Source organism: Lates calcarifer, linkage group LG7_1, assembly GCF_001640805.2.
Source record: "Lates calcarifer isolate ASB-BC8 linkage group LG7_1, TLL_Latcal_v3, whole genome shotgun sequence".
Classification (NCBI taxonomy): domain Eukaryota; kingdom Metazoa; phylum Chordata; class Actinopteri; family Centropomidae; genus Lates; species Lates calcarifer.
In genome coordinates, this window is record NC_066839.1 from 8,093,018 (window position 1) to 8,119,558 (window position 26,541).

At 39.8% G+C, this 26,541-nt stretch overlaps 3 protein-coding genes across 3 annotated transcripts in view; all 3 read right to left on the reverse strand.

Moving 5' to 3' along the window:
• The window catches only part of ezrb (ezrin b), a 30,786-nt gene extending 28,550 nt beyond the window's left edge, over positions 1-2,236 (reverse strand). Inside the window, 2 exon segments of the mRNA XM_018694990.2 lie at positions 218-348; positions 2,079-2,236. Of these exon segments, the coding sequence (XP_018550506.1) occupies positions 218-229 (12 nt within the window). The 5' untranslated portion in view covers positions 230-348; positions 2,079-2,236.
• A 2,158-nt stretch (positions 2,237-4,394) lies between these two features.
• Positions 4,395-8,206, reverse strand: rsph3 (radial spoke head 3). The gene is made up of 8 exons (XM_018694991.2): positions 7,964-8,206; positions 7,170-7,251; positions 6,924-7,065; positions 6,696-6,841; positions 6,326-6,529; positions 5,355-5,517; positions 5,096-5,182; positions 4,395-4,563 (listed from the first exon to the last, which is right to left on the reverse strand). The coding sequence occupies exons 1-8, from the start codon at positions 8,071-8,073 to the stop codon at positions 4,484-4,486; spliced, it is 1,014 nt and encodes a 337-aa protein (XP_018550507.1). The 5' UTR covers positions 8,074-8,206; the 3' UTR covers positions 4,395-4,483.
• A 5,278-nt stretch (positions 8,207-13,484) lies between these two features.
• tagapb (T cell activation RhoGTPase activating protein b) lies at positions 13,485-24,620 on the reverse strand. The gene is made up of 12 exons (XM_018695001.2): positions 24,477-24,620; positions 21,326-21,490; positions 19,418-19,459; positions 18,847-18,931; positions 18,697-18,750; positions 18,184-18,253; positions 17,756-17,910; positions 17,141-17,302; positions 16,649-16,758; positions 16,112-16,298; positions 15,724-15,805; positions 13,485-15,459 (listed from the first exon to the last, which is right to left on the reverse strand). Exons 4-12 carry the CDS (start codon positions 18,871-18,873, stop codon positions 14,300-14,302), a joined length of 2,007 nt encoding a protein of 668 aa, XP_018550517.2. The 5' UTR covers positions 18,874-18,931; positions 19,418-19,459; positions 21,326-21,490; positions 24,477-24,620; the 3' UTR covers positions 13,485-14,299.
• Positions 24,621-26,541: the final 1,921 nt, after the last annotated feature.

The window sequence follows — 26,541 nt, forward strand, 5'->3', positions numbered from 1 at the left end:
CACCGTACCACATATTTAACAGATAAAGTCCTCTTGAATCAATCTAAATTGGATAAATGGGGGGGAAATGGTTCTTAAAGACGCGATTACAGTGAATTTAGGAAGCTAATCATCCATTGACGACTCCTGTCATGATTCACTTCAGCTTGACAACCGATAAAAGCAGTGACACAACAAGCACAGAGTGAAAATATCAATAAAACCAAACGCTTCTTACCGCTTTGGGCATTTTTCTGTCCTTTTCCTGGCTCTGTGCGTTGAGCTGTTAAATAATAATAATAATAAAACGCAGTTTCCAAAGAAGAGAGACCCGTGCTCCGTGTGGCCGCTGCTTCTCACCGTGTCTTTCTGAAAAGAGAGAAAGAGGAGAAACGAGTTTCAGTCACTTGTGCCTCACTTAAAACCCCGCTGAGGGAAGCTCGACACTCCTAAGGCGACAGTCATCAGGGATGAATCACCGCCAGAAAACCAACAAGCAAAGGCAGGTAGCCTGCACCACACAGGAACTTAATCTGACTGCCCTTCAAAATAAGAGCACGAGTCGGGCAATTCTGACAACTGAGGATTTTTTTAGGTTTTCACAATTTCGCCAAACTTGTACCGAAGTCATGATGATATTCCTTTCTGCTTCCTTAAAATAATATGGGAACCATAAATGGACTTCCTGCAAAAAGTCCCATATAGAGGTTTCAATACAAAAAGTTTATTTATCTCAATGCATAAAATTGATACTTTAAGTACTTAGAGACAACAGCACACCATCAGTTGTTTTCTTTCATCTTTTCTGTCACATTTATTCATCTTTTCATCGATTAAGTTTATTTAAGCACTTCTGTAGTGCAATTTTACCTAAATATAGCCTGGCTCTTTATTATGAAGACTCTTTGAATACTGGGTGGGGCCTTGCTTTGCTCCCACACCAGCCTACAATTCTTCATGGCATGGACTCCACAAAATGTTGGAAACACTTCTTTGATATTCTGGTCCATGTTGACATGACAGATGAGACAGATCTGTCAGCTGCACATTTACACTGTAGACCTCACTATACCACATCCCAAAAGTGTTCAACTAGATTCAAAAGACATAGACATGGTGTATCATCATGCGGCCATTAAAGGATGAGTAAACTGTGCTCTGTCAGAATATGGTTGTGTTATGACCTAAAACTATCTACAGCTTTGACAAACATGTTCTTCAATAAGGCTAGGTCTGTAAATAGCGTATTACCCTCATTTTAATTGAATATACTACAGCCCAGCCATTCTGTTGTTCCTAAAGAGGTTTTATTGTGAAATCTAACACCGGAAATGCTGTGTTTTCACTCTACCTTGACGCCGTTGAATCATGCAGGCACCAAGCAGGTTAAATATGGTACTCAAAATGCCTCACCCACTGGACTAGCAATGATAAAGTTAAAGTCCCCACCCTTCTCTGTTTTAGCCTTATTTTGACTCTTTCTATTGCCATTAACCAACACCCCAATTCGGATTAACGGGAGCCATTTACAACAGTATTTGCCTGTATCGCTAAATAAAGTCGCTTTTAGAGACAGAAACAACAGGTAACCATCAACAGTCAACACAGCTGCCCATTCACGCTGTTACCTTTAGAGGCTGTTATAATGTAAATAAAAATGGAATAAAGTGATGATTTTCCGTGAATATTCCCTTTGTAAGGTTGCGTCTATGTTACGAGTGAAATGAGTACACACCCACGGCGACAGGGAAACGATTCAGAGCCCAGCAAACGAGAAATTCCACCTTTTTCCTTAAGGCGACACAGACAGAGAGAAGAGATTTCATAATAAAACAAATCGTAAAACAGTTAAAGGATTCAACCTCAGGCTGTAACAGTGTTGCTCTTTGTGCAGGAGCTTCATCCGTGCTGCAGTCAGCCACATCCTCACTATAATCCCGCAGACACCTGTTGTGAGATTTGTCTCCTTTGTGCGGGGCTTCAGAAAGTGCGCGGAAAAAGTGCCTAAAGTATATTTTTCTTTCGTTTACATAGCTCCGAGCTCGCTGGGCTGTCAGGCTCCAGTCCGTACAACACACAGGGTGGTCTTAAAGTCTTACCGGAGCTGACGAGGTTTGGAGATGTTGGATGATGGTCGCACCGCGATCCTAAGCTCCCTGCAGCCGCAGACTTCCCCCTCCCTCTGTTCAGCCAGGCGCAATATGGCGCTCCCGCATGTATCCAACTGTTGGAAACCTGTTCCTGCTGTCACCGGTGATAGGCTGGAGGGTTCACAACCGAGGGTCCGGGGACCTGCAGGGGACAGCCCCCGGATGGAACCAAAGGTGGTTGAATTATTGTGTAAGGGGGCATTTTAACTGAAGGTGTTCTTTCCCCACCTTCAGCGGGGCAATTCTGTAGTTTTGAATTTACAACAGCAGATGTTTGAGATAAAAGCTCATCGTTTATTTGCAGAGAATTATGCCCCTTGGCATGGAAAATGATAAGCTCACCATTAGAGGATAGGTTTAGTCTGGATGGCTAAATCTGACACATTTACATGACGGACCCAAGGAATTCATGTGTACTGTTCCCTCTTAAATATAACAAAATAAACTATCTCTGTATGTCAGCCCTTGTGATAGACCGTACCCCTAGTTCCCCCACGATCCTCAACGGATGAGCGGTATTAATGTTTATTAATAATGATTTCAGTGATGGTTTAGACATTTAGATCAATGTTAATTCTGTTTTTATGCTATTTTTGCCTTTATAATTAACAATAAATAAGATGTCAGTGTAATGGATAATCCCATTATTTATTTATTTTCTCATTAATTCACGTCTCTGCTTATTAGGCCTTTTTTTATTTTAACACATTTGTTATTGTGTAGTTCATCTAGGGATTTAATTTTTTTAAATCTATTATTATTTTTCTCCTTAATTTTAGACTATTCCATAACATTAAACAAATATAACAACACAACACAGAGTTCAAGATATATGTATCCCTCTACCTAAAGTAAATAATATATACATTAGCGAACATGTCTGTTAATCACACCCTTAAATCTAATTGTAAAATTGGAAAGTAAATGAACGTGAAAACAATTGTTTGAGCAGTAGCTGTTACGCTCTATGACTCTGAATAAATACATTTAAATCTCATCTGTCCTCTGTGTAAAGACTGAGGTGTCACCTTTCCTCCTGAGAGTAGTTGCATCACAGCAGAAACTTTTTTTTCCCTCAGTATTTCACAGGGGAAGTGAACGTCGCCCGCCCTGAACTGAACCAAGGAAGTGCTGCCAAGCGAGAGGAGGAGGCGTCATAGGTGAGCCGACCAATGAGGTGACGGGATTAAAATAGTGCCGTATATATCGGAGGTTAGGCCTACTTCTCACCATAATACGAAACCAAAGAGTGATGTGAAGTTACACACCTTGTTCTACTTAACTGCCCTTCATCATCACGGCCATTATCATCATCACAATCCCTCCCGTAACTACAACAATTTGTGAGCTTAATTGAAAATAAATACATGGCCAAACAATCACTCAAGAACATTTTAATAATTTATCAGATGAAGTATATAAAGATATCCCTAATGAAGATTATAACACAGAAATCACCTTAAATAACCCCAGCCTGTTTTGTTTTGTTTTTTTCATTTGGGTTGATAAAAGAAAAGGCAGAGGGAGTCAGCATGTCCAAGCAATGCAAAACATTCTTGAATTTGCCTGTTACGGCACCTGGATGAACTGTTTAAAGAGCAATGCCAGATGCAAATAGATGAATTCACATGGAGCCACTTTGAATGGTCCGTCAAATATTTAGAGTGGGATTAAAAAAAAAAGTTGCTCACCTGTTTCATGACTGATATCTTTTTTAAGATAAACTTTTTTTTTGGTCCGATATTCTTTGGCTGGTGTTTTGAAACCCTGGCTCTAACAGGCAGGAACTTTCCTCCGATAAGTGGTTAGATGAACAAATATACTGCATGCCTGGCAGAGAAAAAAGACTGTTACGACTGGTTATCACAAACGTGAGGTAAATGAGGACACATTTAAAAAACAGGAAAATCTAAGTGTCTAGGCTGGGATCCCAGATCTTACACTGGGAGCAAGATGGAATGTCTTTACTGCATGTATTCCTAACCCTTTTCTTTTTTTCATACCAGTTTTATTGTTTTTGTAATGACTGCAATCTCACACCGCTGTAAGACAATAAAAGGGGGCTCTGTTTTTTGTATGAATGGCTCAGGATATGAAACATGACATTTCATATTATAACTCTTTCAAACACTGAAGAAACTTTAAAGGTCAGCTTCAATGGAAAATTTACACAAACTGTTGCTGCAAAGCTTCACACACACACACACACACACACACACACACACACACACACTGGTGTTATGTTATCAGAGAAATAAATCATGGTGCTTTTGTCAGTGAAATTTTATTTTTAATAATACATTCATGCCGCTGCCTAATCTCAGAGAAACATTTAATCAGTGAATGTCTCTGTGCTACATGTCAGATTTGGCTGCTGGTGTCTCCAGCTCCTTGAACCTCTCCAGTCTCTTCTGAGCGACATCATGGATGATGGCTGAAACAGACAGACGGGATGAAGACGTTTCAATCTCTATCTGCTTTGTGTCTGACAACAGTCACCTCTGTAATGTTTACAAAGAACCACTAGATGGTACTCCAACAATATCTATGACCTGATGACCCCTGGAGGACGACTTGTGAAATACTTTTTACAGTAGCTGTCAGGGATAATAACATCAGCTTCTGTCATTTACCTTCAAATAACTTAGAAGAAAGTTGTATTTACACAACTTATTTAGGATTTTGGAGGGAACTTTCGAGGCTGCACATGGACTTATCTTAAAATAGGTATTTTTAAAACAAAGATCAGATGTTTAGATTTTGTGGAGACCCATATCTTGGATTTTGTCTCACACAGTTTTTCTATCCATTACTATGTTCTGCTAGGACATCTTGTTGCCAAACAGCACTGGATTTGTGCTACAAGATGGACCAAATATTCAAAAATACAGCTTTAGACATCAGATATTTTTTCATATTAAACACAGGAGTGCCTTAATTTAAAGTATTGAAGTGTATTCTCTTACTGTCCAGCAGCTCTCTTGCCGCGTATCTCTTCTGCAAACTGTTGTTAACCTCAGCCATCAGCCATGGGAAGAAATTAGTCTCAATATCTGGAAATCAGAACCACAAATATGATAAAAGGCTCAACACTCATATCAATACTTTCATGCAGTGTGAATGAGCTTGTCTATTTCTGGTCACAGATCACATCAGGGTTTTAATTTGATGGAAATGCAGAGTGGAGTGCAGCAACGCCCTCGTGTGTCAGAAAGCGAGGCTGACCTTTCTCCACGGGGTCGTAGAAGTAGCCATGGCTTCTCAGCGAGGTGAAGACTGCAGGCAGGAGGTCAGCCAAGTACTGCTGGGTGTACGCCCGGGCAGCAATCTTCTCTGCAGTCTCTTTTTCTTTCTTCAGCACCTCCTTCTGCTGGGCAATTCTACGCTCCTGAGATCAGAAGAAACTTTTTTAAGACAGTTTACAGGTATCTTTTCAGCACAATCTTCATCATAATCTTCTGATGTGATACTATGGTAGTTCATTGTATATGTCATTTATTAAATGTTATATTTGCTGTCTGAAATGTTTGATGTCTGAATGGGTCCTTCTTTGAAAAAAAGTCTGTAGCACACAAAAACATAGCAAAAATAGCATTAAATTGAATAATCATAAGAAGAACTGAGGACTTAGTGCAGATAGACAACTGTTAAAGAAGAGCCTTAAAGAGGCATCAAAGTGGTGGACACACTGTTTGCTTGATAAGTGATTTCTAGGAAAGGCAGTGCAAAAACACAGCAGCAACAAGCACTTAGCACCACAGAAAGAGACATTTTAGATTTTAAAGCCGATAATTTAGTAGATTACACTGTCGCAGTATTCCTAAAAGCAGTTACATATAGTGATGTAGTTAAAGCACCCAAATTTTTTTTCTGTAAAAAATTTGAAGTCAGATAAAAATGCTAAGTTAGATATAAATTATAAAAGTTAAATGCTGCAAAAACATGACTGATCTATGCCACTGGAACTGTGAGGTTACAGTTTGATCAGGTTTGATTGACAATGGTGTCACCCTGGCAACATAATCACACAAACCTATCAACTGTCATCGGATAGTTATACCTTTACAGTAAAATTCTGACTGGTGCACCTGATATGACATTTACCAACACAGCCTCAAAGAGAAGGAAAACAAGCCTGGTTTCAGATGTCTAAATCATTGCCCACTGGGTTTATACTGTTCAGCCCATTTGCGTACTTTCTCCTCTGTGTGGCGTCTCTCCTGCTCCTGCAGCCGATGCACCTCCGCCAGCTCGTTATTTCGGAGCTCTTCGAAGGCCCTCTGCTGGGCCCTCAGAGAGGCCAGCTCCTCCTCCTCCATCACCTCCACCAGAGACTGCTCTATAGTCTTACCGACCAGGACCTCCAGCACCGGCTGCACCTCCATGTCAAAGTCAAACAGCTGCAGAGGATACTGGTGGTAAGTGGTGTTGCACTGGGTATTTTTTTTAAAAATAAGTTCAATTTCAAATTTCAGTAGGTTCATTTTAAAGCAAAAAACACACACTACATTTCTCATAATGCAACCAGTAGTCATTGATGCCATTTACTATGTTTGGATTACCCACCTCTCCCTCCTCTATCTGTGTTTCAACATCTTTGCCAGATTTGGCAGGTATGAAGAGTGGGGTCGCTGGTTTGTCCAGGAAAGCATCGGTCTGGCATTCAATATCTGTAGCCACTATAATGTCACTCAGTTCTTCGAGATAAAGATCTAAAAATAAAGTTTAGAGCATTAAAAAATATTTGTGGTTTCTAAAAGCACAGTGGTAAAAGCTGTCAGAGAAATGCTTTACCTGTTTGTACATCAATGTGTTTTCTGCCCTGCAGGGCTTCAGGAGTCTTAGGTCTGAACTCCTCTCTGGCCCGTTTTCGAGCAATGGCTCTCCTCCTGAGCTCCTGTTGTCTTTGTATTTCAGCAGGGTCTGGTTGAGCTGTCTGTCAATGGTGCATGATGAGGATGAAAAGAAAAAGATTAAGTGGCCAAAAGAGGGAAAACCTATCAGCAATAAAGCACAGCAAAATGAATGTTTCATACTTACGGTTGGTATGATGTGTTGAGCGTAAGTGTTTCCTCTGACAACACGGCGGTCATACATAATGTTTCCATAATTACTGTGTGTCCTGTATTGTCAAGACAAAACACACACACATACACATACACATACACACATACACGGAGCAGGCATGTAGTCAGCTCATCATCAGTTGACCCTGACGCTTGTTAGAGATAATGTGTATGATAGTTGAATAAGGAGGTAACTGAGCTATTTTTCAGGGACTTTCTGTCTAATTGTGGAAGAAATACTGAGAATATTTCTTCCAGTAAAAGCAGAGATAAAAGTGTAAACTGTTCAAGCTAATGCTTTCAAACAGTAAAGAACTCATCGTGCAGAACAGTCCCTTTCAGAGAGTTATATTATTATATATTGTATAATTCTATTCATCATCAATTATGTACAATGTACAGATGAATACAATGAAGTAAAAAGTGCAACATTTCCCTCTAAAATTTAGTTTGAAGTAGCATAAAATGGCAGTACCCTAGTAAATTATGAGTACCTGGAAAGTGTTTTGAGTAAATGTACTTAGTTACTTTAGCTGGATAATTTGAGATATTCTCAGCAATTTTAACCCTAACCCTGCTAATAAAGCCACTGGAGTATTCATTGTTTTTACCTACACTTGTTTAAATGGGTTATGTTCGAGTGTAGCCAAGTGTTTATAAGAGTAGATATTGAGATGTATCTGTCTTTATTTATACTGAAGCAACGTTAGCACTTTCAAAAACAACATTAGTGCTAACGCTAACAAAGGTTTTAGGTTTAGCACATACTGTTCAGACGGAGGCTCTCTGTATTTGGACCGGTTCTCAACGGGTCTGGGCCGACTTGAGAAGGTGTAAGTTCCGTTTGGATCTCTGTGGCTGTGCGACACAAAAGCCATCGGTCAGAAACTCTCGGAAACCATTAGACACCGTAGCTGTAGAAGTTATCGTTAATGTTTGAGCAAATTAAAGGGAAGGAGGCAACAAACTGTTATAGCAACCGTCTCCAGGAAGTGTAAGGTAACAGTCGTCACGTCACTTCCTTAAAAAAAAAAAAAAAAAAAAAAAAAAAAAAAAATAATTTAAAGCAGATTTAAACAATTACATTACATTATCAGCACCACCACCACTAGTGCTAGTATTACTATTAATACTACCCGTATCACTAGTAGTATTATCACTACTGCTACTGCTGCTGCTACTACTACTACTGCTATTTTTATGCCACTACTGCTCAATCTAAATCTCATCAGGGTCATTTAGTAGCTGTTCTGGAGCTTTCTATTGTACCACACAGTCCTCCTTGGGTAAGTGGAGTTTGCCCAGCTGTCATGGAGGTGAAGATGCTCATTTTTCTTGTACTGGCTAAAGGACTGACCTTTAAAATTCTCCAGAACAGCCACTAAATGGTCCTTGTAATGGAGCTTGCAATGAAACTGCTTTGTGAAATGCTGTTTCCAAAGTCAAGAATGAATAGAAAAACATGGCACATTGACAGTCTACAACAGAAAGAAGCATAGAATCACAACAGTGCTAGAGCTAATCAGACTTTGCTGTAAAACTTTCACCATCTCTAGTGGTTTTGTTCGTCCTGTGTTACAACACTCGAGTTCTGAGTATTGATGCAAGGAAGACTTCCTGCACAGGGAAGTCAAAAGGTGACAGTCCGCCTTGTGCTGCTCTTCAAAGACAACGCTAAGACAGTGTTTTAAAATATTGCTATTCCATTTACACATATCTACTGATATCATTATAGGGTATACTTAGCAAGAAGTAGCAAGACAAACTACTGCTGTGGTTGTTGCAGTCTAACACCTGCTGCCACCTTTTTTGCACACTTATAGCAATGTACAAGCAAAACAAAGCTGTGCCAGATTTGTTTTGCTCACAGGCAAAACTGAAATGTGGGTAGCGTGAGGCATTTCGTAAAGGAAAGCTGAAACTCGACTCAAGACGACATTAACCACACAGAGCGTTTTCAGCTCTACTAAACTCTGAAGTGTCAGATAAAAACAGGACACCGGATTTGCACCGAACTGTGTCTGTAAGGACAAAGGTGAGGGCTACGTGGTCAAAGTGACAACTACACTGGCACTGTTGTTTGTTTCTGTGTCACTACAAAAATGACTGTGCCACAGTTCTGCATATTTACATATTTAATTTGGTACAAAACAGGTGGCTCTATTTAAATAGAACATTTCTGTGAAGACTAAAAGTTATTCACAACACAAACAAATATACTACCAGTACTACCACCACCACTACTACTACTATACCAGTAGTACTCCTGCTGCTGCTATTTCTACAATTGCCACTACCACTCCGTCTGCTATTATTATCACTAATACTGCTACTTCTGTTAGTACCACTGCTACTGCATCTACCACTACTACCTCTTGCTATCACCATTAAACTACTTCTGTTACTACAACTTCCACACCAGCTACACTGTGGTGTAGTAGCTTGGTGGTAGTAGCTGAGTGCCACTCCTATGACAGTATCAGTGCCACAAGTGCTAGTGCTACCACTGCTATTACCTCTAATACACTAGCATCAGCACTATAGTAGTTCTGCTATTACTACTGGTACTACCACCACCACTTTTACTGTTCATACTTCAACTACTACTACTACTGCTACTATAATTAGTACTAACACTATTCTACTACTACTATTACTACAACTATTAGCACTACTGCTACTACTACTGCCCTGTACTAACATCATAGTACCACAGTTTTGAAACACATCACAAACATCCAAATATACTACTACTATGAGTACAACTCCTACACCCACTGCTAATACTACAACAATACCCACTACTACTATTGTGTGAACGTGCCACAGTTTTGCATATTAACATATTTTATCTGTTACATAACAGGCAACACTGACTATTTAAATACCTAAACAAGGGATAATTATATAACACTTCCATGAGAACTATACTTTATTCACCACACAAACAGCCAAATATAGCTGTGGCTGTAGGAAAAGGCCCTGCTGGAGTTATGCCATGTGTTTCTGATCTTTTTTAACAGGGAATAATTAATGTCTATTCAGATGAGTCTGGAGGTCTCTGTGTCATAAAAGACTTGGATTTGCTCTCCTCCCTGCATGTTATATTGTTTATGCATCAGCTGTCACAAGTCATTACTCATTATTGAAGGGAAAACGGTTAGGCTTGCCACTGTGTTAGCCTCCTCTCATTAGCGTTGACTGCCAGCCATGGGATTATGCAACCTGAAGGGCATACTTCTATGTACTCACTACATATTCTGTTTAATGTTTGCAGGTTTATTGTGGCCTTGATTAACACAAACATAATTACTAAACTATTTTAAACTATATTTCTAACTTAATTTAAACACAGTGTAGAGGAGGAACGATTACACTCACTTCCTCATTAGGCTGTCTCACATGTTCAGCCCTTTTAAAACAGTAGGTGCCAACTCATGTAATTAGGAAACTGTGTGGTGATTCATGTAGACAAGAATCCAAGTAGAAGAAGTAGCTATTAGTGAAGCAGTAATGAACATGCACAGTAAGTTGTAAGAGGTGGGCAGGTGGTAATAGAAGCAATTAAAGCAGTGAGGTTGAAACAAAGAAAACGGGTTCAATGCAACAGGACTAAATAACTGCCTTTGTTAAGCTACCAGCTCATGAGACCTATTTCTTTTCACTTTAACTGAATTTAAACCTCAACCATCAACTGTTTCAGGATTCAGTTCATCTGTCTAATATCAAAATAAAGGTTTTCATCTTTTACAGTTTTACATTTTAGCTTGCAGGTTTTCAAAGCAATCAGCTGTTTTTTTTTCCAGCGGTTTTCAGCAATTACTCTGTGTCAACTCATTTGTGCAATATGACTCACATTTAAACTTCTTTAACTGCCCACACTACAGTGTGCATTCTTCATTCCTTACCCATTTTACCAACTCTTCAACTACTCCTTCAAACAAATACAAGCCAACAATGTACTGTACAGTTTCCTCAGAAAGTGCATAGTCTAGTTTCACTTCATGCTGGAATCATTCCTCTTGATACCCATTTGATTTGTACTAATTCAGACTGCTGCTGAGATGAGGACAGGAGATAGACACGTTGAAATGCACACATAACAAGCCCTCTGTTATCACCCTGTGGGGAACAATGAGCCCAACGAGCAGCAGACAGCAGATAGAGCACTGTACCTTTTCTGGTACAACGCTGCTCATGGCTTTATGCAGCCTGAAATGAACACCTGCAGACACTATTCAGGGCTGAAAAAGTACACCCACCCCGACTGCATGGTTTTTAGATTGGAGGACATTTACAAGCATGAATCAAAGATAAGACGGTAAAGCTCAGAGCTTTGTGTTACATCATGTGTGGTCTTAATCACATGGTTTCTTGTCAAATTCAATAATTAAATTCTGTGTTCTTTGGTATATGTATAGCACTGTCTCAACAAAACAGAGAAAGTTATAGGCTTCGGACAGCACATTATATGACACTGAATTGCACAGATGTCCATGTTATTGTATACACCCCCTATATGATTCTCCCAGTGTCTCTGTTCTGTTAATCTACATCTGAAACATCACTTCACATTGAGTACTAATGTTTATTGAAGAGTTCAGGGCATTGAATACATTGGTAGGCTTTGTGCCGCTCTTGTTCTCACAATAAAGGATTGGTCACATGGAGCTGAGCAGAAACAATGTAGGATGAAAAACAGCCACAGAAACATTGTACGTCAGTTGACTGGATGTTTGTTGATGACCACGTGTGCTTAAAAGAAGTGTATCACACATTAATACTATAAATACATGAATGCAAATTCACAGTTCCAGGAGCTCCAACTCCAGGAATCCAGCATTGCAAGATACACAGTGTAAAATAAGATAAACATCAATAGTATAGTTAGTTGTTTAATTGATCTGTTGAAAATTTATTTCACAATTGATAAATGTGTCAGATAAAACAAGTAACCTGAGGATATTGAATTATGCTCTCAGAGGCTGTAATGACCATTTTTGTGGTAATGCTTGTACCAGCTTCCTCCATACTGGGATGTATTGCCATGAAATTTGACAGACACTGATTAATTCCTAGAAAATTAATCTTATGCTGGCTTAGACTCTAGCACAACCAGCAAGATGGTTCAAAGTGAGCTGGCTGGAAAACTAACAGAAACCAAAGGTCCAGTTTCTACAAGTGTTAATTAACAAATCTGTTGGACTCCTATCATACACCGAGATCCAGATTTTTTAGACTTTAAGCTGCAGTTTGGAAATTGCCTACAAGCCAACCCCCATGTCTGGGCAAAGGTCTCTCAGAAAACACCTCACAGATGTGAGCTGATGACTCAAGTTTATATCTGATGACTGATAAAAGTTATTTGATGTTTCTTTGCAGAGAAAAAAGAAAGTCATCATCAACACGCAGTTTATATTGATTTACAGCTCCTGTGTGTAGGACTTGCAAATGTTGTACTTTGACATTTTCGGCCCAGCTGTGGTATCAATACGGATCATACTGCATGCTGCTGCCCCGAGGCTACATCTACTAATGATTAAAATTATGTGATATCTCTGTTTTCCCTTCACACTTCACCTTAGAGTTTGCAAGTGTGATTGTGAGCCCTACAAGGGGAGCCCTAGTGATAATAATGATGATCTATATTTGTGCAGGATAATGCAATTTAACACATTATAGCACTAAATAGTAACACCAACAAACTTGTTATGTTTTATTTTTGGTGACACTGAGTCAGACAAGTGTTAATTAAGCTTCTAGTGGTGTTGTGTTGCATTGCGTTGTGAGTGCTTCCTGTTTTTTGTTCCCCCTTGTACATAACAATAGTGAGTACAGAGGGTAACAAAGGCCTCTTTGACTCAGGTTTAATAAACATGATATGCTTCTCAAATGTGGTCATTCCTGCAGACCTACTGTAATGGATTTCTGATATAAATTAGGCTTTTTTGTGTTATTTAGGATTATTTAAGATGAACATTATAAGAGATTCTTAGTCCCTCAGTGTCAATCTCATCACAGTTTTTCGACAAAATTAAATCAACTTGTTGAGGAAGGAAACAATGTGTTAAAATACTTCAGAGAGGAAGGAAGACGAGGTGGCATCGTCAGAGACAAGAGGAACAGCAATTCAGAGAAAAACCAAATCCGTCCATGTGACCATGTCTGGTTTCCTTCTGTTTAGCATATGTGCCAGAACATGCTGTTCTCTCAATGAGGCTCGTTAACCTCTGTTATGCAACACAAACTAGCTATATAAAAGATTTTACAGAAACATACAAAGAAGACATTTTTTACTTTGTTATTTTCTTTTATTTAATTGTTTTTCTTCCATTTTCTTAAGGGGTTACCTAAAACCATTTACCCTCTGGAAGGACAAGTTTACCCGTCTATAGCTATTTGATATTATTTACAGTTTCAGCATACAAGTAAACAAAGCGTCAGAAAAGTGCTTTAGTGTAGTGGAAGAAGGAGGCAATGCAAGGTGGAGAAAAAATAAAACAAAACAAAAAAACACACCAGTGTGCTCAATGTGCTATACTGTACACATACTGTACAAAACTATATCAACAAAACTTCATAGAAACTCATAGCATATCTTAGTCACAGCAAACTGTGTTTTTATAGCTTCATTGTGATAGACTAAATATCTATCATGATAACAACATATATTTTATTTGTACTCTAAACAGTACTACTTAGACAGTGCAACCACAAGGCGGCACATTGCTGACATTCAATCAAAGTGAGACAGTGAGAAAATTGACAGACTGACAGATGTTTTTATATAAATGTTGCTCTGACGCAGAGTTGCTCAGTGGACAGCCCCTAAGACACAGCCTCTCTGTCTAACCAACCAAAGAACAGAAGTGAGGACTGTGGGAGGAAGTAGCTGCTGTTATGAAACTAAGCATTCTTGCTATTAAATCAAAACATGAGATCTAAACAAATATTCTCTAGGTTAGCTTGGTTAACCTTCTAAGTCCATGCATGATGTGGCCCTGAAGGAATGAAAAGAAAAAGGAAGATTGCTGGGTTCAAGTTCTGCCTTCAAGAAGTGTCTATATAACTAAAATCCCATCTGTGAAACAGTTCTGAAGTAAATCAAACGTAAGACTCCTTGGCGTAAGAAAATTCCTCAAACACAGGCTGGCTGCATCTCCGTGACAAGACCTCATGATGACCCGCAGACACAGACTCAGACATGGCTCTCGGGCGGAACGTCTGCTGCCGCATGACAACGCCGCCATTGTCCTGTGCTGCTTGAGCACAACAGTCTATGTACTTAGCGACAGAGCAGGCAGGTGGGAGGTCATAGTTTACAGAGGATGGGCGGGACCTCCTCCCCAGCTCTATGGCATCTTGTACAGTCATTGCTCCATACTGTGGAGGGGGACCCACATTCTGCACTGCCTGCTTGTACGTTGGAGGCCTGCAGGGCAATCGGCTGTCCACATACTTAAACACCACGTCTGACAGAGGGCGTGGTTTGTGCAGGGGCTCAGCTGGTGAATCTGCTTCACTCTGAGAGTCCTCCTGGAGCGTTTCACAAGGGAAGGAGTTTTCCTTCTGAGAGTCTTTCTTCAGGCTGCTCCTGGTGAAGGTTCCTAAACTCCTGGTCCTCAGCAGGACTTTACTGCCCACTCTCATGGACTGTGAGCGCTTCTTCTCATCTGAAATTGGCCTGGGAATGTCCTTTGCAGCCACTGAAGGCTGGTTGGTGGTGTTTGCCTTCCTGGGGCAGGATGGTGACCCCAGTGGAGAACTTGTGAAAACAGAGCCCTCTGATTGGTTTGAGGCAGCACTCTCTAGGGAGGAGCAGGAGCAGTCCTTGACATGATTGCTTGCCATGTAGGGCTGTGGATCCATGTTAGAGCTGCTGCTCAGTTTTGGAAAAGACTGAACTGGCCTGGATCCTCCTCGTCCCCTGAGGAGGAAGGAGTCATCAGAGATCTGCTTCCTCAGAGGCTGCTCCTCAAACTCCCTCCTCTCCACAGAGCAGTCCTCGTGGCTCCTGGCATGGCCGCAAAGACCCTCGAGACCAGGTGAGAGGATGATGATGGGCTCAGAGCAGCGCCGATTGAACGGTGGCTTTGTGTCGAAGATAGCATCAGACGCCCAAGAGGAGGCAGTGGTGCTGGGACTGAGAGAGGAAGATGAACCACATTCTCCACATGTGGCGCTGGTGGTCTCTCCTGCCTCTCCATCTCCATCTGGGTCAGTGCTGTCGTACGCAGAGTCATGATGCTGGGAGGACAAGGAGTCTGAAGAGTGGGAAAAGGAAGACATGATTAGGATCCCTAAATTTTACAATAACTATTCTCATTAACTAGAACCTGTCTCTGTAACAAGTCTGTATCAAATATTAGTAACCCTGGAGAAGGTCTAATATTTTTAAAATGTCAAACATAAGGTTCACCCCCTCCCTAGCCCAGTAATTTTCAAACAGTCTAATTATTATCTTCCTAAAGGGAGATAATAGATAACAGGTTGATAATAACAGAAATGTGAGTCATGTATTAATGTACCTTCATCAGTATCCAGCAGATTTGGAATATTCTCTCCAAGTATCTCACAGTGTTTAATCAGGAACTCAGTGAGCTCTGTGACCTGCAACAAATCAGAGATGTCAAATTAACAATATTATCCAGATTCAAAACAACAACTGAACGTTAGATAAAGAATTATGAAAATCAAAGCTGACATTTAGAAAAGATATGATCCAGGCAGAGCTCAGCGCTGCACTCTGTCCAACTAGTGTGTTTTTTTTATTAACACTTGAATAAACAAAGACATAACAAGAGCTTGTGCGAGTATAACTCGACTTATGAAACCTTTTGAGGTTTTCTGCATTGTGAACCACAAAGCTTCAAAGCACCAGAAGTGAGAACGAATATTCATAACAAGACTTTCTACCTTTTGCATCTTTTCCTTCTGCTCATCCAGCGGGGTGCCGTCCAGCTGCAGCAGTGTGGGGGCGATGCACACCGCCAGGTTGTAGGCGTCCATCTTGTTGATGTCAGCGCTCTCGAGGATGTGATGCAGGACGCAGACTAGATGCTGCAGGAGGAGCTTGTTGTGCACCGGGAGCTCGTCTACCACCCTAGTTGGCAGGTAGCAAAAAGGGGAAGGAAGAACAAAGAGAACAGGAAGATTAGCTTGGCGCTCTTTTTTTTTTTTTTGGTTTAAAGTTTCTTCCTTTTTTTAAACGGAGGACGGATTAAAAAAAGAGAAGTGGTTTTCTGCTCGGCCTACTGCCGGAGGACACTGGGAATTCTCTACAAAACTCCACTCAAAAAAACCCCCTGTATTAACTTCTAACCACAAAAACATTCATGTAAATACCACCAGATTACTCTTCATACATAAAGGTCATATATAAATAAGGGCCGTGGGTGACAGTTGTAGATAAATGGCACTGTCTGGACTCATTAGCAGGTTTCGATTACTTACTTTCTGATTTCCAGAGCTCTCTGCTGAGTGTCCTCGTTGTCCAGAGCCATCATCCAGCTGTTATAAAGTTCAGACACCAGCAGGCTGCCAGGAAGCTCCTTCAGAAAACTCTGCAATAAATGAGAGGGACAATGATGAGGCAGAGCACTTAGTAACTGAAATAGGATGAATATACTGCACTTAAGTGTAGTTTTTAGGTACTTGAGCATTTCTATTTTGCAGTATTGTATATATTATTATGAAATGGGCCATATATGCATTAAGTATATTTCATTGCTAATACTTGTAGTTTTTCAGAATGCAGGACTACTACCTGTAACAGAGTATTTCTACTCTGTGGTACTGCTACTCTTATTTAAGTGAACTGTACTAGCAGCTCCAGCAGTAGTAGTATTGTAGCAGTGGTTGTGGTTGTGGCACTACACTGGTCTAATATATATTGATGTATTTAGGTTATAGAGGTGATCACACAGAACAGATATGAGGACATACTTTGAGAAGCCCGACGAGCAGAACGACTGGCTGGCCCTCCAGGTCCACCTCCTGGCCGCCATTGAGCTGCTCTCTGATGTCCTTCATGATCTTGTTGTTGCAGGGCTTCCGAAACACTCCCTCGGTGGCTGGGCCTCTCTTCCTCAGCAGCACCAGCATCTCCTGGTGAGAGGACGGGACAGAGGAGAGAGGAGGTGAGGTTTTCATAGTAAAAACATAAACAGGTTATGGGTGTGTGCTGAGTGGATTTTGGGTTGAGAATACTCAACTTGCAGCTCAGACACTCAAAGGGTTTCCTGTTGTCATTAGCAAATTCTGAGAACTACTGTCAAATGTCAGCTAAGTAGGTTTGTTTATTATTCATGCTCATCAAAGAGTTGCAACAAGCTGCCCTATATTCAGCCTGGTTATATTGCTCAAAACAAGAGGAAATTCTGCCAAAGCAGTGACATAATTTTAGTAGCAAAGGAATAGTAATAGTAAAATAAATAAGTAAAAATAACACTTGATTCTGAATGTAAGTGGTTTTGTTCTGGGTCTTGCTAAGAGCAACTTGACTGGAGGGTAAAAGGAAATGACATTATATCTGACATTTAAGATTGAAAGGCAACTTACTGTCACTGGTTTGGGAAGTGAGCAGTCGTCTGGGCATATCTTGCGCAGGGGCTGTCCAAACAGCTGAGTCTTGGTGTCTGTTTCTGTTCGGCTTCCTTTGCTGATGAAACTGGAGCCCTTTCTGAGCCTCTTCACCACTTGGTTCCACTTGTTTTCTGGTGGAAGCAAAAATGTTTTATCCATCAGCTTGTCCAACATTTTATATTTAAACAAACATCTTTTATGTATTTGTGCAACATAGCAGAAAAACCAGATGTGTAAGAGTGGAAGCCTCAGTGCCAATGTGTCACAAACTGTTTTCGTCACTTGCTCGCTCTTTTATCAGTAGTTAATTTCCTTTTTTTCTGTGTCTGTGGTTGTACCATCTCATCTCTACGCATGGCACAGTTAATGAGCCCCTCCCTTCCCATTCGAATTTCAAAACTTACCAGTGGGCTGTGGCGGCTTGTCCTCTTGGTTATTCAACAGTTTTGGCTGAGCAACGAACTTTGCATCGCCCTGGCAACAAAATAAACAAAAAAATGATGTGGTTACGAGTATGCAAGAGGAACACAAACATGCAAACAAGAAAAAAGTAGGAAGGGATTGAGACTTTTTTTTCCCAATTGCCATGCACCACTCACACTCGCTCTACATGCCAGCCAACACGTGAATGAGTTAGAGTTACATAACCGCACCACAAAAGGTATTAACAGAGGCCAGCACAGCATCAATCAGATGTATGATGACGGTTTTCAAGATTCAAATCAATTTCTTAATATACCACTACACACACTTCTTAAGTGTGCAACTGAGTCATATAATTTGCAGCTATATGCTTTTCAGAAGCTGTATAGTCTCCTCTCAGCATGAGTGAAAAGGCGCAGGTGTCTTTTGCCAGCAGCTGTTTCACTTGAACATCTTTAATCTCAAGAAGCCATTGAAAAGGGGGTTTTACTTACATCAAGTGGAAACTCAATTAGTTGTTCCATGCCTCCTCCTGTTAGAGTTTTAGTCTAGAAGATAATGAGAGACAGGGACAGTTAGGGAAGTTGTTTTCTTTTAACGTATTGTTTCCTATTGGATGTGAGAGTGGGCAGTGAGACACTTACTGCGATGCTGCCGCTCAACACCTTCATGAGGACGTCTGGAGGTGAAAAAGCACAACCAGCCCTCGCTTTTGCGTCTTTAATTTTTCTGTGACATGAAAAAAAAAATGCATACAGTACATTATATTTACTTTGTCGTCAAGCTCTGCGCACTCTCTGCTTGGGTGTTCACATTTTATAGCTTTTTATTTCACATAACCACAAAGAATGTCTGTTATTTAAAGTTACTGTGTATCAGGCTTAACAGTGGATCAATATAATACTATTACATACATAGAATAACAGAGAGGAAATTAGCAGACTTCTCCATTGTTTAAAGATGTTATCTTGACATTATCGACCCCACCTTATCTAAGATGTTGATGATTAATTTGTCTAAAATCATTTAAAACATCATTTGAAAGTTTATTTTGATCTGATTTGTGTAGCATTACATTAAGTCAACAGGCAGCATTCATCAAAAAGACTTTGCAATCTACTCGTACCGACTCGTACAGATTGTGAGGTTTGAATGAATAAGATAATTTGTTTGTACCAACACTGACATATGACAAATAATGTTATTGTTTCTTACCTGTGAAGAGTATCTAACCAGCGTTCTTTCACCTCAGGCGAGCTGTGAGCAAAATAACAGCATGGTATGAGTTACTAATCCACAGAGAGAGTCAAACAGGCCAGCACATACAGTGGGAGGAATGAGACAACGTGAACAGCCTACAGCCTCTTTTACCAACTCGGCTGGAAACTATAACTCAGTCATGGGAACAGGAAGCAGCGTCACGGCGGCCCCCAACCAGACACCTTCCACTTCCTCACAGCCTTGGTTCACTGTGGCTTGGAGTCCATCAGTGGAAACATGACGACGAAACAGATACGCGTGCCTACGTGTACACCTGTATGATTTATTTATTTTTTTCATAACCTGTGATAAACTGTGACCTCAACGCCAGGCACCTTGCAGCTGCTTATGGCAAGTGCTCGTGTTAGACATGGGTGACAGCAAAAGTGTCAACAAGTGTGCACATGTTTTCTCATAGGCTCCATGATCCCCTTCATGTGAGTGATAAACGAGTGAAACTTTCACATGCTGAATCATTACCAGAGCCAAACAATCAATTAGAAAACGGCATCTCATTTTCAAACAGAACAGCTCAAAACCCACCGAGGGATTCATCACCTTCCTGGAATACAATAACGAGTGAAAAGGCGCCTCATTGTTGAATTCAACTTACTTTGCAAGAAATGTGGGCGACAGTGAATAAGACAAGCGCCACAAATGTACCATTTCCTGATGCCATTTAGTGCCTTTGATGACAAGTCATTTACTGTATAGAAAAATAAAAAGCACTTTCATTCCTTTTGGATGGTTAAACTGTCTAGACAAGTATGTGACAGCATTTGTTCTGCATTTCATCTTTATTGTAAAGGCCAGTATTTCTATAAATCAGCTGATCTTAATCCCATCACATGAAGGTTGGTTTGGCAGCCAGCTTCGCACTTCCTATTTTGCAACCTCTTGTCTTGTGATGCTGCAGTGAGGACTTTCTCTTTGCTGCTTCCCCATTTTTGGTGAAGGCCGCAGTTGTCATATGACCACTTACTACATTTGTTAGTATTTCATGAATAAGTTCAGGTTTCCTTGATGGCATTAGTGACAGAAACAGACAGAAGGCCACTGTATTCTCTCTTATATTCATATGAGAACCACTCAGAGACTTTTAAAGGAATAGTTTTGGGAGATATGCTTGAGAGTTTGAAGATAAGGTTGATAACGCTCTCGTTTCTGTACTTTCCTGTCCGGTTAACTCAGCTTAGCATAAAGACTAGAAACAGCTAGCCTGAACTGTGGCATGAATAAATAAGGACTACAGATGCTAGCCAGCTGTCTGTGGATATCAGATCAACGTAGAAAAAAACACAAACAGCAGAAGGATGAATGAGCATGGACTTACTGCTTTACCTGTACTGAAACTGATTATTAAAATGGACATCTGTGCTCTTTTTAATTGAAAATATGTGGTACTGACAATCTGTAGCTATATGGGAAAATGTGTATCTTTATAAATACCGGTATGAATAATGATGACAGCCTTGAAGGTAGTGCAGATCTTCCTAAACTGTATTGCACATGAACAACATAAATACGTCACATTTTAGTTACGCTGCTTTAGTCATGCTGTATTTCACAATAAAAATGGAAAAAAAGCGTATTAAAATCATGAATCATCCCCAAACCCCTGAAAAAAATCAACCAGCCTTACTAATAAGTGAATTTCCCAAAATGTCAAACTATTCCTTTAAAGTGAATCTCTTCTTCTTTTACATCTTCAAAAGCTGAGTTTAGATTTTGGGGTCAAAGGCTCCTATTAAGAGTCAGTGTAAAGTGTAAGAGGAAAGATACCAATCAGCCACACATAAGCATGATCATCCCCAAACATATGTGCTGCTGTTAACATGAGTCATCCACTGCGTGTCTGCTCACCGAAAACACACCAAACAAAAAGTGAGAGCCCAGGCCAAGACGAGGGTCACCCTGAGGTCAATATCCCCCGTCGTTCCCTCTTCCTCCTCCGCTTCATCTTCAAAACCGTAAAGCCAGATGTCTTCCAGGCTCACTCTGTGCTTCAGGCGGTAGCTAGCAGTTGACCTGTTAAAAAGAAACAAAAAGAAAAGCGGTGGTCCTTTAAATAGTCCTGTTTCCAGTTATTACTGCCTTTTTTTCTAGATTAAAATCAAGGTTTCAGTTCCATAAATTGCTTTGTTTTTAAAAAAGCATTAGGGATTTTCAAATACAGTCATAAAAAAGAGAAACTGTCTTTTCTCTTAGATAAATATGAACATAGAAATCAAAGGCATAATTTACCTCGTAAGCTATGCTCTTTCAAGAAAATCACCTGTAAAGAAATTATTTATACATACTGAACAAATTCCCCTGACATTTCAATAGAAGATTAATTTCTGCACATGACAACATGGTAAGAAACAAAGGTTGCTAATTAATGCTAATATTGATTGTCAAGGACATAGAAGCAACAAATGGCTCTTGTGACACTTTTGGTGATCATTAGAAGGAACACTGGTTCACATTTCCGTATGAAAAAGGTGTTAGCTTTAACAGCTCTTGAACAGGTGTGAAGATAAAACTCAGCAGCATGTCTGATGTTTCATACACTGCAGGAGGGCTAATTTGTAGCCTGCTTTCACGGTGACTGAACCCCTCGCTCTGTCTCCTGGACAGTGGGCGTTGAGAGAGGTGGTGGAGGATTCAGAATGAATGTCTTTCAGTAGTGGCTCAAAAACAGCTTCAGTGAAAGTCAAGTAATAAACGATTGGAGGGGAATGGTTCTTTTTTCACTACACCTCCATGCAGCCACACTTCAGGTTCCAACAATATTTGATCGGGACCCTGCTGGTCTCTGCGTGTTGATGCATGCTGACTGCAGCCTGGAGCGGGGAGTGAGCTTCGGGATTCAGGAGGTGTTATGGTATAGATAGAGAGAAGTGAAGCACAGATCGGCAGATACAGAATGGCTGCGAGAAATAAACATATAATCAGCTATTTAATTAAAGACACATTTATTTGGGAATATTGCAAATGCCATTTACAGTTACCAGCACCATTATGTCAAACTGTACTTTGATGAAGACAACAAACAAGACAAGGCTCGAGTATAACAACTGCATTGAAGTAATAGGTCAACATTTTGGAAAATACATTTATTTTAGTCCGTTTTGAGAGTAAGACTAGAGGATCTCTGAGCCGTTCCAGGCTGGACTCAGGATGCGTTTAGCCAAGCTTAACATGAGGACTAGAGATGAGAGGAGACGGGCGCTCTCCAAAGTTCAAAAATGACCCATACCAACACCTCTAAAACAGACTTATTTATGTAAAGGAGCGTACTTGTTTAAGGGACTAGCTCAGCATTTTGAGAAACAGAAGTATTCTTGTTTTTACCAACTCTTGACAGCTAGCTAAGGTCTGACTTAACAGACTTTACATTTCTGTAGATTGTGTACGGATTAAACAAATGAGATATAAAATGTTCATAAATGAGCTGTTTCCAGTCTTGTTGGCTGTCAGACGTGTTCATAAAGATTGTACTTAAAGGACTTTTTATTTCTGTTTGTGTGCTGACTAAACAAACAACACACAAGATGTTAATAAGGAAGGGTTGACAAGCATATTTCTGAATTTTGCCCCTGCTTCTTTTCTCTCTGCCAAGCTAAGCTAACTGGCTGTAGATTCATTTTCACTGTACAGATATGAGGATGGTATCAGTCTTGTCATCAGACTGTATTTCCCAAAAGACTGAACTATTCTCTGTTATCATATCAGTTGATATTCTAATTTCCTGGTGCTTGGTCCTACACCAGTTTACAGTTCAAATTATCACAATCCCTGTCTCCTCTGATGTGTTTCTGAGGTGTGGTTGTTAATCCAGCCTTGGGGAAAGGGATATAAAATTATTAAACCAAGAATATTTTTCTGGACTTTAGAAAGCTCCCTCTACAGCCACAGAAGATAAAATGCAGTGTCTTTTAAATGTTTACAAAACCAAAACGAACACTGTATAGTACAATGCACACTCACTTCTAGAAGTAATGAATGATCTGGTTGTATGTATAGACTCAAAAGACTCCAAAGTGTGTTTACTGTATCGCAGTCCCAGTTGTGCTACCTACTGGAACAGTGGGCAGATTGTGGTTCAGAGATGAATGTAATTCTCCTCCCACTCAAGAGCAATAAAACTTCCACCAGCTTTGACAAACAGGTTGACTCTGACTAAGCTGAGCAACAACTCAAAGCTTGTTTATATTCATATTCGTTTTGTTTAATTATGCTGGCCAGGAAAAAAGCAAGATAAAGCTGTTTCCATTCCTCACAAACGAAGGAAAGGTATATTTTCATTATACCCACTGTTCATAATAACAAGTGAAAGGCAGTAATTAAAACTGGATATTTAATCCTAAATTCAGTGTAAGTGAATCTCCAAAACAGCTCATACAGTTTTATAATCTTTTAATTTAGTCACATCTCTTTGTACTGTATGTGTCATGATTTGCCTGACTTCAAGACTGATTTTTCAGCTGATTTTAGATTTAAGACTTTGTCATTTGTGAGACTTTTGAAACAGCATTTAGAGGTGAAAGTATCTTACTGACATGTTCTGTTTCTTTTAAAGGCAACAGAACTTCAGTTAAAGATGTGTTGAAATAACTGTTACAGTTTGAGTTTCACCTCATGTGACTCCACTTAAAGGGAACCACCATACTTACCTCTATTAGTTTGAAGTCACAGTGACTTAACATAAACAGTCCGTGTGCTGGGAGATTCCCTAACAGTCCGAGTTACAGTTCAAAAATACACATTTTAGACTTACTTCCTCTTTCACTCTCCCATTCCCATTGTACAAACAAGCTATGTGTCATTTTCAGCAGAAAGTTTCTTAAATTCCACATCAGCATTGCAACTGTATTTCCTACATTTGTTATTGTATTTTCTGTCAGTTGATTCAGTAGTTTCCCAGTAGTAATGTTTTGTTCCGTACATGTAACTGTTTTACATTTTTCTGAAATTAACTGATAATCACCATCTATACATTGGAGTACAGTATGATATCTACATTACTTACTTGAGTTTGGCGAAGATAATTACATCGCTGAAGAGGAACAGGTGTCTCTCCCTGGTCTTCGTGCCCTCAGTGACCTGAACGCATTCGTCCAGCAGCAGCTCTCCGTTCTCGCTGGTGAGGCCAAGGACAAATGGACTCTGCTCCACAGATACCCAGCAGGATGCCTCCTCCCTGAGAGAGTGGACACACACAAAAAAACGGTGGGTGACAGGGAAATCCCCCAGCCAGACCAGTCTAATTTGGGCAATTATGTGATGTCTCTGTTGAGTTGAAGGATTACATGCTTTTTAATGGGTTTAGAACATTTTCCTGTTTCTGGAGCATACCAAACATGGATTTTCACAACTTTAAACAGTGGTTGTTTTTCATACCTTCTACAAAGGTGATATTCTAGAGGTGTAGTAAAAAATATACAAAATCCTAAAGGTTTGCATTTGATGAGAAACCAACAACTAAACAAGAATCAAAACTTCTTGGCACACAGAAATGGGATTCACAGACCAAAGTAACAAATAACCAATTTTTTTAATGTAGAGATTTTACAGAACAGAACAACATTTTGGGAAAATGGTCATTTGCTTTCATGTTGACAGATAAAAAGACTGATACCACTCTCATGTATGAAGCTGGAACCAAAGAGGCTGTTAGCTTAAGCTAGCATAAAAACTAACACCATCACACATCAACAGCTAGCCTGGCTCTTATTGCCACAACTTGACATTAACTGTCTTCACAGTGTTTTTCACATATGGACAGTAGCATATTTTACAAAATATCAAATTATTCCTTTAAGGTAATCATGCTAAACTTTATGCTTTGCCCTTTTGAGCACAAGAAAAGCTGTGAGTGCCAGTCACAACTGAATGATGAGAACAGGTTCATGATGTAGTTTCATAGCTAACCACACCAGCTGTTTTCCGCATAAATATGAATATCAACTATTTCCTGAAATTACATTTTTCTTCGAAATTGCAAATAAATATGTAACACAGTGAAAATGTTTTTTTGCAAGAGCAGCTTATGAAATGTTTAGTCAGTAAATTGGTATTCAGGACACTGTCTTGTAGCTGCCATAAAGTGGTCACCCCAACATTAAGAATGTGTCACCAAATTCATAAAAGGTTTAACACCAAACTGATATTCAAAGGCATTTGCTCTTTATTTCAATGTTACAAAAGATCAGAGAGATTATAACTCATTTGAATTCTAAGCGATGATATCATGAGTGTAGAAAACTCACATAAGAGCTCATTGAGCGGTCTATTGTGTCCTCTCTCAATTATTTGAATCTATAATTTACAAGTTTTCAACTCTAAAACTTAGATTTTCTTATTTAAATGACTGTTCATGACCCAAACAGGTCAAATGATCAAATGTTTCCCAAAACACCAAAGATTACAGATATAAATACATAGCAGATCATCGTTGTTTTTCTTCTTTGCTTTCTCCTCAAATTGGGAATCACTAGTCTAGATGATGCATCGAGGTTGAGACCCCCACTACAGAGGTTACAAAATAAATCTAAAGGGTCAGGGAATTATTGAAGAAACAGGCTAGAATGAAAAAAAAAAAAAAACATTCTGCCCCACCAGATTATGTTACCTAATTACATTACGTATGGCAACAAGTCACAAGTAAACGCTGAATGGGGCACAAGTCAAAAAGGTTGGGAAACATGTGTCATTAAAGAAATTACCAAACAAAAGCAATGATACTGTGCAACCAGGGTGTTACTGCTGTTGTGTTCTAGCTTTTAGATTCCCACTTGAGTGATGTGGAAAAACCCACCACTTGTTTTGTAATATATTCACCAGCTCTAATCAATAGCCTCCAACACCATAATCCTTTACTAAAATACCACAGAGAGCATGGAATAATGTTTTAATTTGAAGACAAATGCCAGGTATGTGTGTGAAGGCCACCACTTATTCTTAAGGGATCAATATCACCTGATCTGATTTCATTATTCTGTAAGTACCACAGAGAATCCCATTGGTATTAACTGACTTACAGTTGGTTGTTTATTTGGCTGAAATGTACAGGAAAGAAGTCAGCCCTCTTGGAT

Bases quoted from the DNA above. Each gene is read 5' to 3' on its own strand.
- tagapb (XM_018695001.2), bottom strand. From the start codon at position 18,873: ATGAAGGTGTTGAGCGGCAGCATCGCA. The intron at 18,751-18,846 runs GTAAGTGTCTCA...ATTATCTTCTAG, and splicing joins TGTTGAGCGGCAGCATCGCA to ACTAAAACTCTAACAGGAGG. The intron at 16,299-16,648 runs GTAAGTAATCGA...CCTGCCAACTAG, and splicing joins AGAGCTCTGGAAATCAGAAA to GGTGGTAGACGAGCTCCCGG.
- rsph3 (XM_018694991.2), bottom strand. From the start codon at position 8,073: ATGGCTTTTGTGTCGCACAGCCACAGAGATCCAAACGGAACTTACACC. The intron at 6,842-6,923 runs GTAAAGCATTTC...CTTTATTTTTAG, and splicing joins ACACATTGATGTACAAACAG to ATCTTTATCTCGAAGAACTG. The intron at 6,530-6,695 runs GTGGGTAATCCA...TATCCTCTGCAG, and splicing joins CACAGATAGAGGAGGGAGAG to CTGTTTGACTTTGACATGGA.